Source organism: Diplotaxodon limnothrissa, linkage group LG5 (genome assembly GCF_057381915.1).
Source record: "Diplotaxodon limnothrissa isolate DT_005_m linkage group LG5, D_limnothrissa_male_GT1.1, whole genome shotgun sequence".
Taxonomy (NCBI): Eukaryota; Metazoa; Chordata; class Actinopteri; order Cichliformes; family Cichlidae; genus Diplotaxodon; species Diplotaxodon limnothrissa.
The window spans coordinates 16,936,863-16,953,267 of NC_140600.1; the positions used below are offsets into that span (position 1 = coordinate 16,936,863).

The following is a 16,405-nucleotide window of genomic DNA, read 5'->3' on the forward strand; positions in this document are numbered from 1 at the left end:
TATTAGACCACCCCACAATGTAAGATGTAAGCCTGCGGTCCCCGAACCCCTGGCCACGGGCTGGTACCGGTCCGTGAGTCGTTTGGTACCGGGCCGCGAGAGTTGAGGCTCGGGTGTGAACTGTATGGTATTCAGGGTTTTTATAGTTTTTTATCGTTATTTTTTTATCGTTTTTATCACTAACTCGGTTTCCCTGGGTCCATGTAATGAATAAATCTTTTTTTTTTGGTATCGGTACTGGTTTTATTTTGTTGTATTTATCCGCAACACCTTAAATGCCGGTCCATGAATATATTGTCGGACATGAACTGGTCTGTGGAGCAAAAAAGGTTGGGGACCGCTGGTGTAAGCCACACCTGCTTTTTAACAGCACTTAAGGATTTATCCATCAGCGTTAACAACTCTATAATCAAAATGCTTTTAATGCTAAAATATAATTATTGTTGTTGTGAATTTCCTACTGTTTTACTGAAAAGCTGGAAAAAATAGTGAAGCACATTATAATTTCTTGATGAAGATAATTACAGTCATTTACTTGAATTCCTGGACAGATAAAATGAGTTTTAGTGGGCAGACAAATCCAGTGTGCAAGCTCAAAGTTTGGTATAAAAATGTAAATTCGCTTTGTTATTTGCCTAAAAAATAACAAAATAATTTTTTTGTTTTAACCAAAATTTTTGACAGATTAAAAAAATACTTGCGTGTTCTTACTTTCATGAGAGGTGATCAAACAAATTAATGTAAATGAACATAAAAAGTAAATCTCACGCTGAAGAGCTCTGACTTTCCTGCTGTAGATGTACAATTTGCAAACCTGCCCTCCCAGACACTAATTATTTCCAAAATGTCCTAATGAATGAATAAAATGAAGTTTAATTAATGCTAAGGTGAGCAGGGTCAGGCTGTGGCATATTCTGCGTCCCTACCTAAAGCTGAAAGGTTAATGTGAATCCTTAAGTCATTCGTTTTTATTATCATTCTTTTGCTGTTCTCTCTGGTGACTTTCATAGATAATGAGAGGCTGTCGTGTGAGCCCCCGAAGGCCTCGTCTCATTGTTGTAAATTAGAAAGAAGAGGGGAGTGCTTCATCAGCAGGGAAAATTGGATTATGATTTACTCTTAAGTGCTGCATCAGTGTAATTGCTTGTTACCATGCTCCATCTCTCAGAAGCTCCTCGGCACCTCCGGCTTTTCTCGTGGAGGTGAAAGTCAGATAAACAAGATAAAAGAGTGTAATCACTTAAATGTTGTTTGACAACTGGCCGTACTTTGTATATTGATGCAGTTGGTATTGACAGTGAGGCCGATCGATATCGTCATATGAAAAGATCGCCATGCCGTATGTGATCTCCCTCGTGTCTCTTGGGGTCGTGTGTGGTCGTTGGTATGAGCATGGAAATTTAATGAGCTCTGGCATGTTTTTATTGTTGGCTGCTTTCTGTTGTTGATTTTTTTTCCGATGTCCTCCCCTCCTTACCCCTTCTAGGACTCAGATCAATTTCACTGTGGCCATTGATTTCACAGCATCTAACGGTGAGTGATACTAACAGCAAAGTGTGTATGGAGAAGGGGGGTCGGGGATAAAAATATTTAGCATTGCTCCAAAAGCGTGGCACGTCCAAATTCACAGTGACACAAACCATCACTGCAGGCATGCACGTTGTACACATAGTGTCTCTAACAGCCGATGCCCTGGAAAGTTCTTACTATATGTTTTTTGAGAGCTTAAAGGGTAATTAGAGCAGGCGTCTAAGTTTTAAAAAGCAAATAGCACCACACTTAACTGTCATTACAATACTTATTCCAGTAATTATGACTGAATGCAGTACTGCAAAAGATTTATCTACAAGTCCTAGCTGTCAGCATGAATCACAGTTATTAGGGGGGAAATATAAGTTTCCCTCTTTCCTTTTTTTTGATTTATCACAGAAGAAAACTTATTTCCTCCCTCAACTTATACCAGCCTGTTTAGTAAAGCTAGTGTTTTTAGAAGAACTGAGCAAAGATTTATGAGCTGCATCAAGCAAAACTCTGATTTTACATAGTATGATGTATTTCTATGCATGTTTTCATATGTTTCAATAAATCCCTATACCTATTTACCATTTTCCTAGCAGACTATAAAGAAAGGAGGGTTTGCTCAAGACTTTTGCACAGTACTCTATCTGTGAGTCCATATTTGAAACCACCTTCGAAGGGTTGTGAGCCACAGATGGTGTTTTCAATCAACTTGTGGCTCCAGAGTATCTGGTTAAATCTCTAGCAATAGTGTCAGATACTAATGTCAGTTCTGCTTTTGTCAACCTCCATCCCACTTTAAAGACCTGCTGCATCAAAAATATGTTGTTGTTTTTTACAGTAAATCTGCCACCGTTTCCTGTGAAGGCTGGATGTTAGAATGGAAAGCTTAGCAGCTAATAAGAAGGGTGGAATATAGCAGACAATCATTTCTGTGCTGCTTCGAGATTTGCAGTTGTGGTGTTAGTCCAGGTGATATGCAATTTGTTGTTATACCCCGGGCCCTGATAAAGTCACTTGACCAGGAAAGCAGCAGGATTTGCGCTGTCAGATAGGAAGTAATAAAACTGGTGAGCACATATCACCAGCAACCTCACTGAGGGCAATGACAGCAACATTTTCTAAACACATCCAAAATATCCCAGCTGGGCAGTTAATACTGAATGACTTTATGATGTGCCGTTACAGCGGGGCTGTTTAAGAAGGTCACAGTTGTTGATAAGCTTACAGTTTGTTACAACGACTAACAGGGGTGAACATCAGAGCTCAGGCTCACTGCAGTTATGTTAATGTGATCAGTGACCGCAGCTAATTGCTATTTTTAAATGTTAGAAAAAGTCCCACCCAAAAGCAGAACCTTCGATCGATTGCACCTGAAATATGACTTTGTTGCTTGTACATCAAGATGAGCTTATGATTGATTTATTTGTCAACAGGTAACCCCTCCCAGTCCACTTCACTGCACTACATGAATCCCTACCAGCTAAATGCTTACGCCATGGCCTTGAAGGCTGTTGGGGAGATCATTCAAGACTACGACAGTGACAAGATGTTCCCGGCTTTAGGCTTTGGTGCCAAACTGCCGCCCGACTGGCGGGTGTCACATGAGTTCCCACTGGTATATGTCCCCCACCTCATATTACCTTTGACTGAGTTTAGCTGATTTTAAATGTTTAGCTGAATAATTTATCACTTTGACAGTAACTACAGTAAATATTGTTTAGGTTTATTTGACTTTAAGAATCTTGAACTGGATCTTGTTTCTATTTTTATCCTTTTCAGAATGGAAACATTGAAAATCCATACTGCAATGGTATTGAAGGCATCTTAGAGGCATACCATCAGAGTCTAAAGACAGTGCAGCTGTATGGGCCGACAAACTTTGCTCCTGTGGTGAACCACGTTGCCAGGTGAGAGATCCATCCAAGCTGGTGAACTCTAACAGATGCTATTAAATACTTTTTGGGACTTTCCACATAAGTTAAAATGATTTTACATGCAAATTCAAAAAACCGTCTTGGATTCTTTATTTATATTTCCCCCTTTCTTTTCTTCTTCATCTTCTTCTTCTTCTTTTTTAGCAGCAGTCATTTTTGTTTTATCCCTGTGGATTTTCCTCTTGTGGCAACTGTTTATGCTTGTCTCTCTGTTATTATGATTTATACATTATTTATATCCAAATGCTAAAAACACAGTAATATTTTAAAAAACTCTGCAGCTCAGAAAGATTATCTCAGAAACGTATTTTTTAAAACAATTTATATGCAAAGAGACCGGCAGCCTGCGTTATAGTCTGCTCGGTGTCTCAGATAGAATCAGCTGTTGTGGGAATTTATTGGCATAAATAGTGAGATTATCTTTTCTTTATAACATTGGAGTTAAAAAAAACTAAACTTTAACATTTTTGACTTCTTGGCTTCAACTTATCTGACCTCTCTGCTTCACAACAAACAGCATGTGATGTGCTTCAGAATGAATTTTAATTGGCTCACAGCAATCAAAAAGCAGTCACACATATAGCCAGTGAAATAAACGACCAACAATCTAAGTCATATATTTTGACCTGCCACTGTATTTACACAGCCGTGGTGTGACGGGATTCGGTCGGTGTCATTTTTTGCCCTCACTGGCACATTTGTTGAGCCAAATCCAAACAGCTCTCCATCTGATTATGACGACGCTCTAATTAAAAATGTAATTCTGATAAAAAGGTATCTCACTTTTTTAAGCTGTGGCTTTCGGCCAGTCGGTATTTAGCATTTGAATAAGTCAGCTGATTTATAAAGAGATTTATTTTAACAAAGAAATGAATCAAACGGTGAAAGAAGGCTTTGTTTTAAATCTGCTTGATCTAATTAATCGCTCTCTTCTCATGGGGTGTTTTATTGCGTGTGAGCTGAAGTACAGCAATGACAAAGAACATTTTTTATTGAATTTGCATGTAGTGAGAGTGCTCGATAAGGTGTGCACTGTCATCCGTTTGTTTTCCACATCGATGTTTTGATCAATTCATTAATAAGTCTTGAAGTCAGATTTGTTTCTGTATTAAAACGATAACACGGCATCGTGTAATGATGGCTTCTATCTGTGTATGCAGATACGCAGCGGCGGTGCAGGACGGCTCTCAGTACTTTGTGCTCCTCATCATCACAGACGGCGTCATTTCAGACATGGCCCAGACCAAAGAGGCCATTGTAAATGTAAGAATGGGAAAGTGGGAGAGCATTTCCTGTTCTACAAAAAAGGCTAGATACACCCAACTTGTTTTGGCGTTAATGAGGACACTTTTGAACTCAATGATGCTGTGTAGCGTAGGCTAAAGGCCATTATTTAAATAATAAATTGTAATTTAGGAATATAAAAGTGTTTCCTGGAGATACAAAAATCTCAACAGTCTTATTTCTGTGCCCAACTACAAACAGAAGCTGATTAAACTTTGTTCCCTTTACTCTACTCTCTCCCATTCATATTTCAACATGCTCAGTATTTCCTTTGCTTAGAGGGGACTATGTGCACTTGTTTCACTTCGGCAAAGAATGACAGCATTCACTGTTTTCTGCTGTCAGTAACAACGCTAGCACCAGTTCTTCTCTCCTCTGCTCCCTGTTTCACCATATCTGTATGCATATGTGTGGGCAGAGGGGAACATGGAGTAGAGCAGAGCAGACAGATGTAGTGGAGATTAAAAAAAATAGTTGAATTGCCAGCAGCTCATTGCTGTCGGTGCTGATAGAAGCGAGGCTAGTGCTGAGCTGAGAACTAGCAGCTCCTGCTGATAACATTACAGCTGCACCTTCTAACAAGCAAAGACAGAAGGGCTTTGACTGATTCACGGTGCCAGAGATGAAATTCACCTATACGCACCACAAGAGGTTACTTTGTTTGTCTTCATACAATCTTGTAGCAGTAAGGAGCGCAATCAAACTCATTTTTCATCAATATGGAGCAACAAAACTGGTGTAGTGTAAAATGAAGTGCAGCAATAAATGTTGTTTTTAGTTGATTTTAGGGATGATTATGCGGTTAAGTGTGCACTGATTGCATGACAAACTCAAGGTTACAGCAAGAGGGCCAGGCAGCCTGTTTCACTGTTTCTAAGCTACAATGAGCTAATCAACTGTTGGCGCTAACTTTTCATGAGGTATCAAGTAAAAGTCTACTGATTGAGAAAATTACATATAGCTCTGTTGCTCAGTACGTCCTCAAATGTCTTATTTAGTCTGACCTGCTGACTGACAATCAATGGACATGTTAGCTGCAGCTATTCAGCTGCTCTTGGAAATAAAAATTGTTATGTCTCCGATCAGCTCTAGCATGCCCTAAAACTTCTCTGTGGTTTTCTCTTCAGTCCATAGAACAGCACTGTGGTTTAATAATGGCCGCTGCAGTACGCAGAGAAAAAGGACTGGAATCATGGCTTCGAGCAAGCCGCATGTTTAGAACTGTAATTACACGTTTAGAAACTTTCTCATCAATGATACATAGACCATTAAATTACCTTAAGGTATTCCCTTTCTACCAGTGGACTATTAATAAATACGAGATGTGAAAAGATGAAGGGCATCTGGCGTAAAAAATTTGCTAAATCAAATATGCGGAGCTCCCCGCTGTGGCGACCCCCTGTGAATAAGACAGCAGCTGAAAGTTTGGCTTATTTATACTGCCTCAGTAAATAAAGCAGCACAGCATTGTGTATTATTCCTCAGAGCTTCCCCCCCAAACTTGTCCTCACACCTTTCTTTCCCCAGCCTAAAACAGTAGGTAGCTGCTGTTCTCCCCTTTTTCTTTTCCTCCGTCTCTTCCCCTTTTCTTCCACTCCTCCTCAGCCTGCCACAGGCACAGAACACCCAGCAGACTGGATTTAAAGGGAATTTGCGACTGTTAGTCAAAACATTAGAACAGCCACACCTTCCTTTTAAGATCTTGCCTGCTGCTCTATCGCACTGCCTCCACCTCTTCTGATCTACTGATGCTTGCTGCTTCCACTGCTTGCCTTTTTACCCTCCACGGATCCCGGGCGAGGGAGGACACATGTGCTGAGGTTATATAAGCCTTTCTCATACATATTCACACTTGAAGAAAGATCTAAGAAACAGAGTGAGAGGAAGTGAGTGCCTGAGTTTATATTTGTACACATGTACGACAACTGGAGAGCGGTGTTTGCGGTATGTCTGGTTAACATGTGGACATGTGGCTTATCATGCGGGTTTATCAGTCACAACTGATTCTGCTGCATTAGAGAAATCCACCTGTCAATCACTCAGCAGCCCCCTCCTCTGCTCGGGTTGCTCTGCTGCCTCATTTTCTTTACCTCTGTGGAATCATGAGTCTCCCTCGCTCACACACACAAAGACCTGCTGTCTCGCTCCATCTTTTTCCCACTCAGAGATCTTCTGTCACCACATTCAGACTATAAAAAAAAATCCTCTGCTGCCTTTGATTTCCTTCCTTTCTCATCTTCTTCTTGTTATCTGTCTGTGCTTTGTGCTCTGTCTCTTTATCGGTGCAGGGACCCAACAAAAGCACTTCACTTCACAACCATTTAACCTCCATTTTTTTTGCACTGTTTAGATGTTGATGCGAAATCAAGTTTATGGTGCAGAGAAATGAGCCCTGTTGAAAGAAAACTGAAGTTATGTGGATGCAGCTGCAGTTTTTTAAGTTAATTATCCTCCTGAAATGGAAGGACATAATTTGAGTTTCAGAAGTAGCGGCTGCTGGATCTCTGTAGAAATCACAGCTAGTAAGGGAAACACAGCTCATTGCTTTTCAATGATTGTTAAAAGATTCAAATTCCTGTGGTAACAGTTCGTGTATATGACACGACCTTTTCAGCATGCGTCTGTCATGACCGGCATAATAAAGTCGAGCATATAATACACGACACCTGGGAACATATTTATCACTCAGTTTTTATTTTTGAACAAATGGGCATTTGTTTTCTGACAGACTCACAAAAAAGAGCTTTTATGTATTCAAATAAATAATCATTAAGGAAAATGAGCATGATGTAAACTGAATGTATACCAATGAAGTAAATTTCATTAGATTTTTGCAGGTAAGTCAAATGGTTAAAAAACAGCATTTTGATGCATATAGTAGCTACTCTGACTTTATCAGCTGTATTCAGCTACATCCTTTATCTAATGTAGGTTTTTCATACTTGCATCCTGGAAGTGAAAGCACAGAGTTTAAGGTTTTCATCAACTGTCTTCGTCAGTCTTTGTATGTTTATGTGATATCGCATATTACAATCCTAAAGACGATACTCAACTGAAAACACGAACCTACTCCTGCGTTTCTCTGTAATGTAAGAGAATATTTATTATAGTGATGTTCCTTATCGTCTCCTTAACAGATGGACCAATCTCAACAAAACATTGCACGAACATCGTCACACATACAGCAATTATTAACGTGTATATGTTTTAAAAAACATTTATTATAAATCCCAGTTCTTTTTATTTTTTCATCCATGCAAATGCAATGTTAAATTCTCTATTTACGTCTATTTGTGTTTCACGGTCACCAAAATTTGCATCCAAGTGTAATTTTCTTCATGTCACTGCTGAATATGAAGAATCTGAAAAAGCACCATAGGCCAGGATAGTAGTAATAATAGGAAACAATATACAGCTAGTGGCTAGAGAGAGGGACAAAAATGAACTATAGGGCTGACCTGAATGTTTTGTGAGAGGAGTAACCTTCCCCGTAATGTACATATGTTTGTCACACAGGCACTGTCATGTTAGTGATCACTGTGATGCTGAGAAAACTGTATTCAATATAAAAAACATTTTGTGGGTAAAATCTGATTACATTCAGCCACATTCTTCTTAATGCAGTCAATACTAGTCTGTCAAGATGTGAATGATAGTGGGCAGCCAATGTCAGACAGTCTAGCAACATAGCTGACCATGTGTGAATGAAATGGTTATTACTCTAAACATAAATCCATAAAGCCCCTTAAGCTCATATGTGTAATTGCAATAACACAAACACTCATCAAAGCATGCACATGCCTGGCATTTGAATTTAAGAAGCACAAACAAAGTGAAGTTGCAAGTTTTGACTGACACTTTGTTTTGTTGTCTCATTAGACTGGATCTCTGCTGCAAAACAGGGTGACAGGAGGACTGCAAAAGTGGGGCATGGTGGATTGCCAGGTTATTTTTAGTGGCATTTGATGTTGAGATGTGTGTGTCTCTGGCTGCGCATACACTTACGGATATCTGCGAGTATGAGTGGGAGGACAGGCACTGACAGGAGTCGCGTTGAACACTGATAATCGCGTTGATGTGATGTGGCTGAGGTACTTAGGACACAAACTGCTCTCATCCCTGTGGGAAAAAAAGAGGTTGCCTGATTTGCCACAGTGCATTTGTCTTGTGCCAGCAAGTTTAACCCTGGTGATGTGACTGCTTTGTAAAAAATATGTGAGTCTAGGAAACCTAATTAGATGTAACAGGAGATTTTGCATTGAGCTTTCATGGTGTCATTTATGCGGAAAGGCCACTTCTAGACATAAATGGATAAAGTACAATGCTTAGAATATTAATTTATGTCTAATATTTATTTCTACAATTAAAATTATGCAACATTTCACTTTTCGTGGTTGCAAACTCCACAAAGATTGACTCCTAAGCTAGTTGGGAGAAAACATGCTGTCCAGATGAGCACTGAATAACCTTTCCCCTTTAGCAGATATTCTGATTGTGAAAATGGCATTCTAACATACAAACATCTAATATACAAATATTTGTTTGTATCACCAGAAGTTTACAAGTTGTTGCTTATATAATAAAGTATGGGGCAGCATGGTGGGGAAGCGGTTAGCACTGTTGTCTAACAGTAAGAAGTTAGCCGGGGTTAGGTTAATTGGTTACGTTAATTAGGCAGCCGGCATGTCCAAGATGTTCCCCACCTCTCTTCCCATGGCAGCTGGGATAGGCTCACTCCCTCTGCCACCCTAAATGTTCTCTTTGTTACACTTGTACACTTTCATGGTACTGTGCAGATAGCTGTGTTTCCAGACTGACTCCATTGAGATTCGGGCTCTGGGAGGTTCATGCCGTTATTTGTGGAAACTTGTATGCGTGTTGTCATGCAGTGGAATAAATTTGTGACCAATAGGATGGTTCCCTAGTGATGCTGCATAATGGATGGAAGACAATGTAATGTGTCATGATAGAGCGATCCAGTGGTTAAGTGGTAAGAACCGTCACTTCAAAGCAATGAGGTTCTGGGTTAAACTTTTATGGGTGGATTTTCTATCTGGGCCTCCCTCCGGGTACTTTGGTGTCCTAATTAGTCTAAAGACATGCAATTTATTGATGATTGTAAATTGCCCACAGGGTTGTGGTCAATAAAGTGCATAGATAAAGTGATGCATGAGTCATTAAATGTGGCTAGACTATGAAAGTACTCTATAAATGCCAGTTTATTTCCAAGTGCCTTTTGGTTGCACGCTGCACATGTTTATATCTCAGCTGGATGAAGTTTGTTTTTACTTTTCATTCTTTCTTTTCATTTCTTTTCATCTACCTAAGTGAAAAATACCAGCAAATCTAATGAATGCAGGACAGCCCCGCATGTTCCACTTGTAGCTTGTGCAATTATGTGCACATTAATTGTTGACTAGACATATACACCCACAGAAGCTCTCTCACACAGACTGGTAAATTACAGCACAGTGAGAAATAATTTAGGAAATGTAGCAGCACCATATTATTTGCTGTTGTGTTCATTTATTTTCCATTTAAGGTTTGTGCCGATCTCTTCCACAGTATCAAGACTAACTGCACTCGACATGAGTCCCCAGTGTGGCCTGGGAGTGGCTGGGTGGGTGAATGAGGATGGTTGCCCTAGTGACTGAGTTGGCACCTCCTCCCTCTCCCTCTTCTCCTGGTTCATAAATGCGACCATCCAGCTGTTTTCCCTTTAGTCTCAGCCAGCTTCGTAGTTTCACACTTCTGTTCGGCATTCATCCAGGCGGCAAATTCCGACATAAACGTCTACAAATATTTGTGTGAAAATAAAAAATCTGCCACTTTTAGCTATTAAAACAGCATGAGATACCAGTGTGGCATTTCAGATGACACTACTAGTGTTTTCAGTGAGTTAATCTCCATTCCTCAGTCTGACAATCAGCATTTAATGGTCCGTTGCTGAGTGAAGCCTCTACATAACAGCTGGTGTCATTCAAATGACAAAAAATTGGATTCTGAAACATCAGAAATCTGGGATAAGTTTAGGAAAAAGTATAGATATTTTGCATTAGCATCTTGTTTCATTAGCTTTTCTGACTGAGCTCTTGCTTCTTTCTCCCCCTTTTATGTTTTCTCTGAAAGTCTGTTCTTACCCAAAGGTCATTTAGCTAGTTAAAGGTTGATATAGACCTTTTCTGCTGCTGCAGTCTGCTGCATGTAAAAGAGCGTGTAACTAGTACAATGTCATTATGTCACTGTAATAAGCACAAGAGGTTAGTGGTAATGGTGACAAGCTATGTGAGCTAGAAAAAATTGAGTCGTTTCATTTCTATTTCTCTGCAGGGTGCCAAGCTTCCTATGTCAATCATCATAGTCGGAGTGGGTCAGGCTGAGTTTGACGGTACGTTAGCTTTAAATTTTTACCTTTAGAATGATTGTAATTGTAAAGACCTGGTTTATTAAGGAGGTAAAGCGTTTATGTGCGTGTCAAAATAAACGTGTGATGAAAATTATTATTATTATTAAATTACATCATGCATTATCTTCTGGAGTAATGAAAGAACTGATATAGCTGTGAGACAGCCTCTATCAGCCAATCAAATCAGCCAACCAGTGTATCAGTCATTCTCCACGAATAATTGACAATTTAATTCAACTCGCAGTCTGTTATAATAAGAGCTGGTTCTAACCTCACTGGCACTAATTCTGAGAAATACCAGAGAGAAAATTACTGTACAAACTCATTTGTCTCAGTAGAGAAAGGAATGAGGAGGTGGATGCAGGCATAATTGTAGAAGAAATGGCTGGGGTTAATTGCTGGGTTTGCAGTATTTAGTGCTGATGATTCTAAATTACACAGTCTATATTAAAGGACTTATTAGTTGATTAGACATGCAAAAAAGAACAATTATAGCTTTTACTAGTGCTAAAAGATCATATTTAAATTTGGATTTTTATCATCTGTGATAAATAAACCTTTTAGTGTCAGAACCTTTTGTCACAAAGGCAGCTGCCTCTAACCAGTTTTCACACTATGTGTGTGTGTTTGTGTGAACTTGTGTCTTCCAGCTATGGTGGAGCTGGATGGTGATGACATCAGGATCTCATCCCGGGGGAAACTGGCAGAGCGAGACATAGTTCAGGTGACTGGCCTTTACAGCATGAAACAAACTTTGGCTGTATTCATTGCACGAGTCTGAGAATCACGTTGGGGTCAAAGGTCATGGAATTTACACAGAATATCTTTTGTCAGTGAAGAGAGAGACAGAAAACAACGGTGAATTATATCCCCCCCACGAATCATTACAAGCAATAACAAAGGGTAAAAAAAAGTCTTTAAGAGTAATTTATCAGACTATAGAGGGAAAAGATGTCTTTTTGCTCGAGCACATTCATTCTCCTAAGGGAAACCATATCAGAGGATTAGTGACGGATGAGCATCCTAAAGCTTTCAGGATCCTGCAAATGTTGACTAACATAGGGGCTTAAACATGAGCCTCAGAGATTTCTCCGTGCGGTGTCCCACCCTGCTCTCCAAACCTGCTTGTGTACAGTGTCAAAAAGTATTAGGAGCTTTCCATGGATCACAACAGTTGTCCAATAAGCCCGGATGATATTATATCAGCTAGGCAAAACCATGTGCTCTTTAATAGTTTCCCACATCACACCACTCTGTATCGACAAACTTTAAATATTAAATCACTGTCATTTCAAATCATTTTTACGTCTGTTGTTTTTCCTCAGTTTGTTCCTTTCAGAGATTATATGGACCGGACAGGTAACCACGTACTAAGCATGGCACGACTTGCTAAAGATGTGCTAGCAGAGATCCCTGACCAGTTCATCTCTTACATGAAGAGCCGGGGAATCAAACCCAACCCGGCGCCACCTCCTTACACACCGCCGGGACACACACATCACCACACTCAGATCTGATGCCCTCCTCTTTGGCTTTTCACTGAGGACTGACAATAATCAGCGGCTTCTCAGAGTCCAGTGGAAACTCTCTGCCTCCTGTTTTTTTTTTTTTTTTTGTGCAAAAGGAGAAGGGGCACCACGAAACGGGTGTTGAATTTTGTGCTGTACACTCCAACGACTCTTGGAGTAGTACTTTCTGTTTTCCTGTGATATATTCCTCTGTTTGGTTTCTCTTGAAGAGAAACTACAAACCTTTCAGGACTCGTGGGTAAAAGCCTTTTAGGCTGTGACTGTTTCATGTCCTATATGACAGCAGGTTGGTTAAAAACGATCATGTTGTGGTTAAAACTTGTGCCTGTTTGTGGTTGTTTCTCTAAGTGTATCAGGACATGTGAACTTTAACCTGAACCTTGCTCGTCAGTCACTGGTGTGGCCTAATACAGTGAAATTTTTTAGGCACCTTTTTCCCTTCTGGAATAAGTTTTTATATTTGGGAATATTTCTGTATCTGCTGATGCAACCGTTATGAAGAAAGAAAAGCCGTAAGAGTGTCGTTTACAATTTATTACCCTGAAGATTAATCAGGCTTGTCATACCATGACACTTCACCACCTGTCCTTCAGAGATTTAGCGAGTAAATGTTTATAAGAGCATGTCATATAAGAGTTTAAGGCACATAATCCAGTATTTATTCTCAAATGTTATTCAGAGTGGCATGGACCTTTGATAGATTGTTTTAACACCATAAAAATCTACCCATTTTGAAGTGGTCAACAGTTACTTTAAGTGAGTTGGATTGAAAAGCACAACCTGACTACACACAAGTGTAAGAATTATGAAGATAAAAGGTTAACCCCACTTAATCATTCTGCTGCTATTCATTGTGTTTGAAGAAACTACAACTGAGATACTTTTGCACCACAATCAAAGGTGCATGTAACTTTCTACACACAAGTTTTAATACAGAGGCTTGTTCACCACAGGATGTGTTGCACATGAAGAGCATTAACTACAGCCCCATTTCCAAAAAAATTGGGAAGCTGCATAAACTGCTAATAAAAACAGATTGTTGTGATTTCTAAATCATTTACAGTAATCCCTAGATTTACTTGAAAGTGCTACAAACAGATAACATGTCTGTTGAAAGAGACAAATCATTTTTTGGGGGGAAAAATATTTCTTCTTTTTGAATTTCATGCCAGCAACAGTCTTCAAAAACTTTGTGTCAGCGCCAAGAAAAAAATGGGTAAGTTGTGTTGAGGCTGAGTCTTTCAGTGCGACTGCTCTTCTTCATTCTGTGTCGGCAAAGAGTTTCACAATTGAAGAAGGTCTCTCCCGGTAAATAAAAAAATATTGGGATTTCATTATCTTCCATATATAATATTGTAATGTCTGGAGAAATCTCTGTAACACAAGAACAAGGCTGACACCCAATGTTGTATGACAACCATGAAGTTCAACTGCCTCAAACGCCCTTTATTTAAAAACAGACACAATTCTGCAGAAAGAATTACAGACTGAGATCAGCAAAACTGTAAAACCCAGGAAAGATGATGTAATGCTTTGGATTAGATGTATGGTAATCCCTTTGTTTTAATATTTCCTGAGCAATCTTCAAACATTGCATCTTTCTCCTGCCTTAACAGATGCTGCATGAGCTCATAGCTAATTTGCATGCGGTTACAGAATGTAAGTACCAAGGCCATTTCTCAGTTGTTACTGCTTATCCCATATTTAAAACCTAACAAAATGTGCTTTCAATAAAAAAAGAAATGAAAGTTCAAAGAAATGCAGCTGTTAAACTGTCAGAGCGCGGTGAAGCAGAAGCAGAACACGTGACTCTGAATGTTTAAATTGCAATTTTGTACATGTTTGTCCATATAGCAGAATAGTCACACCCCTAAACATGCCCCTTTTTCTTTTTTCTTTTATATATTGCTGGCATTGAATCCAAAATACCCCCCCCCCCCAAAAAAAAACAAACAAAAACAAAACAAAAACAAAAACAAACCCAAAACAAACAAACAATCACATTATTTGATATATTGTCGTTTTTTAATGGCATTAATTGCTGCATTCTGTTTTGATTTACATTTTGCACAATACCAAGTGGTTTTGGAAAAGGATGGTGATTTACTGTAATAGCTTTTAACCATTGAATCCTATAGACTTTTCTTTTTACTTATTTTGAAGTGCACCATAAATATAAAATATATAAGATCATACATTTTAAAAAAAAGTAAGTTGGAGACAAAAACGATGATCACACATTTTAACAGTATATATATGTATAAATACTATCCAGTGTTAGGTTTCCAACCTGACCTGATCTGAGTTTTAATATCTCCCGCATATTAACTGTCGAGCAATTGCTTTGATTTGCCTTATTTTTAAATAAAACAAATAATGTTATCAGCACACATGTTGATAGCAAAGGGCATTGTTTTAAATATAATCACATATTTCTGATATTTTACACTGACAACCGAGTAGTTACATAAATATGTTCCCTAACTCATTTTCCGTCCCAGTAGCCGGTTATTTTAGCCTTGATGCTATTCTTAACACGCCACCTCTGCAGCCCAGACACTTTCACTGACAGTGAAAACCTGTAAGCCCCTGGTGATCACGCATCAGCAGCCACAAAAGCTCCATCCTCATAAACTCCTCCCGAGAGATTTTCATGTAATATAGAGCCGTCCTCCCTGCGCCTTATAACAAGTATCTTCTGGCAGATAGTTCAAAAGCAGTTTCCAAAGCTTCACGATGTATTACATTTAGTGGGCAAGAAATCCTTTAATCTGTGCAAAACACTTTCAAGTTTTTGTTTTAATTTGGCTTTCTGTACAATCTTAAAACCTCTCGCATATCCAGTTTTACAGAGTTTATAAGATTCCTCTTTCCACAACAATGCAACAATGATCCATAAAGTCTTTTGATTGTAGCTGTAAAATAATGAAGTAAAAGGTTTTTGTAATGGAAGAAATTGAAATGATATGATCCACGAAACTGAATGAAATTCTTTTGATCATTATACATGCACAATACATATAATACGGGATTACAGTCGTAAGAAGACACAAAGTATTTATGCTTTAGTCAATTACAGTATTTCAGTGTTATGCTTTGTTTAGTATTCATTAGCAACACCACCTGCCTTTCTACTTTAAGCTTTGTTTACTTAAGGAACAGGAAGCATCGCTACATTTATACAAATCACTGAGGAGGGCTGTATTTGAAAGCAGCCTATACATGCTGCATAAAAATGAATTTGAAAGGGAGGCGTCTGCGTCCACTTTTAGTTCATTCCATCTTTCATAATGTCATTGTTGCATAGTTTGAAACGGGATCCAATTTTGGTCAAAATTGAAATATGTTATGCTGCAGTCACGCTAAGGAAAACAGTGATTGGAGACTAAAGCACAACCAAATCTTGCAGTCTTGTTGCCTTTGAAACGGCTGCTTTAAAGACAGGGATTGGGTCTGCGACCAGGCGACTTCAAAGCCACTTTGGTGATAAAATGACTATAAGATAGAGTCAGTCTGCTATCAGTTTGTGACTGAATGGGGTCAAGCTGGGAAGTACATCTATTTATGGTCATACGGCAAAAACTGGAAATATGCTGCCATCTGCATTCACAGAAATTCACATTGAATAGAAATTTGAATTCGTTAGTTAACTTCAGAGTCTAGCCAGAACTTTATAGATTTAAAACAGAGATTTAGACCTTTCTCCATGAATGGTGACGTAGTTGCTGCAG

At 39.0% G+C, this 16,405-nt stretch overlaps 1 protein-coding gene across 2 annotated transcripts in view; it reads left to right on the forward strand.

The window, feature by feature from the left end:
• Positions 1 to 12,662, forward strand: part of cpne5b (copine Vb) — a 142,435-nt gene extending 129,773 nt beyond the window's left edge. For both annotated transcript variants that reach the window (XM_085353967.1, XM_085353966.1), the window contains 7 exons: positions 1,487 to 1,533; positions 2,955 to 3,136; positions 3,301 to 3,428; positions 4,616 to 4,718; positions 11,070 to 11,127; positions 11,796 to 11,869; positions 12,471 to 12,662. In XM_085353967.1, the coding sequence (XP_085210093.1) occupies positions 1,487 to 1,533; positions 2,955 to 3,136; positions 3,301 to 3,428; positions 4,616 to 4,718; positions 11,070 to 11,127; positions 11,796 to 11,869; positions 12,471 to 12,662 (784 nt within the window). The remainder of the gene's footprint in view (positions 1 to 1,486; positions 1,534 to 2,954; positions 3,137 to 3,300; positions 3,429 to 4,615; positions 4,719 to 11,069; positions 11,128 to 11,795; positions 11,870 to 12,470) is intronic.
• Positions 12,663 to 16,405: the final 3,743 nt, after the last annotated feature.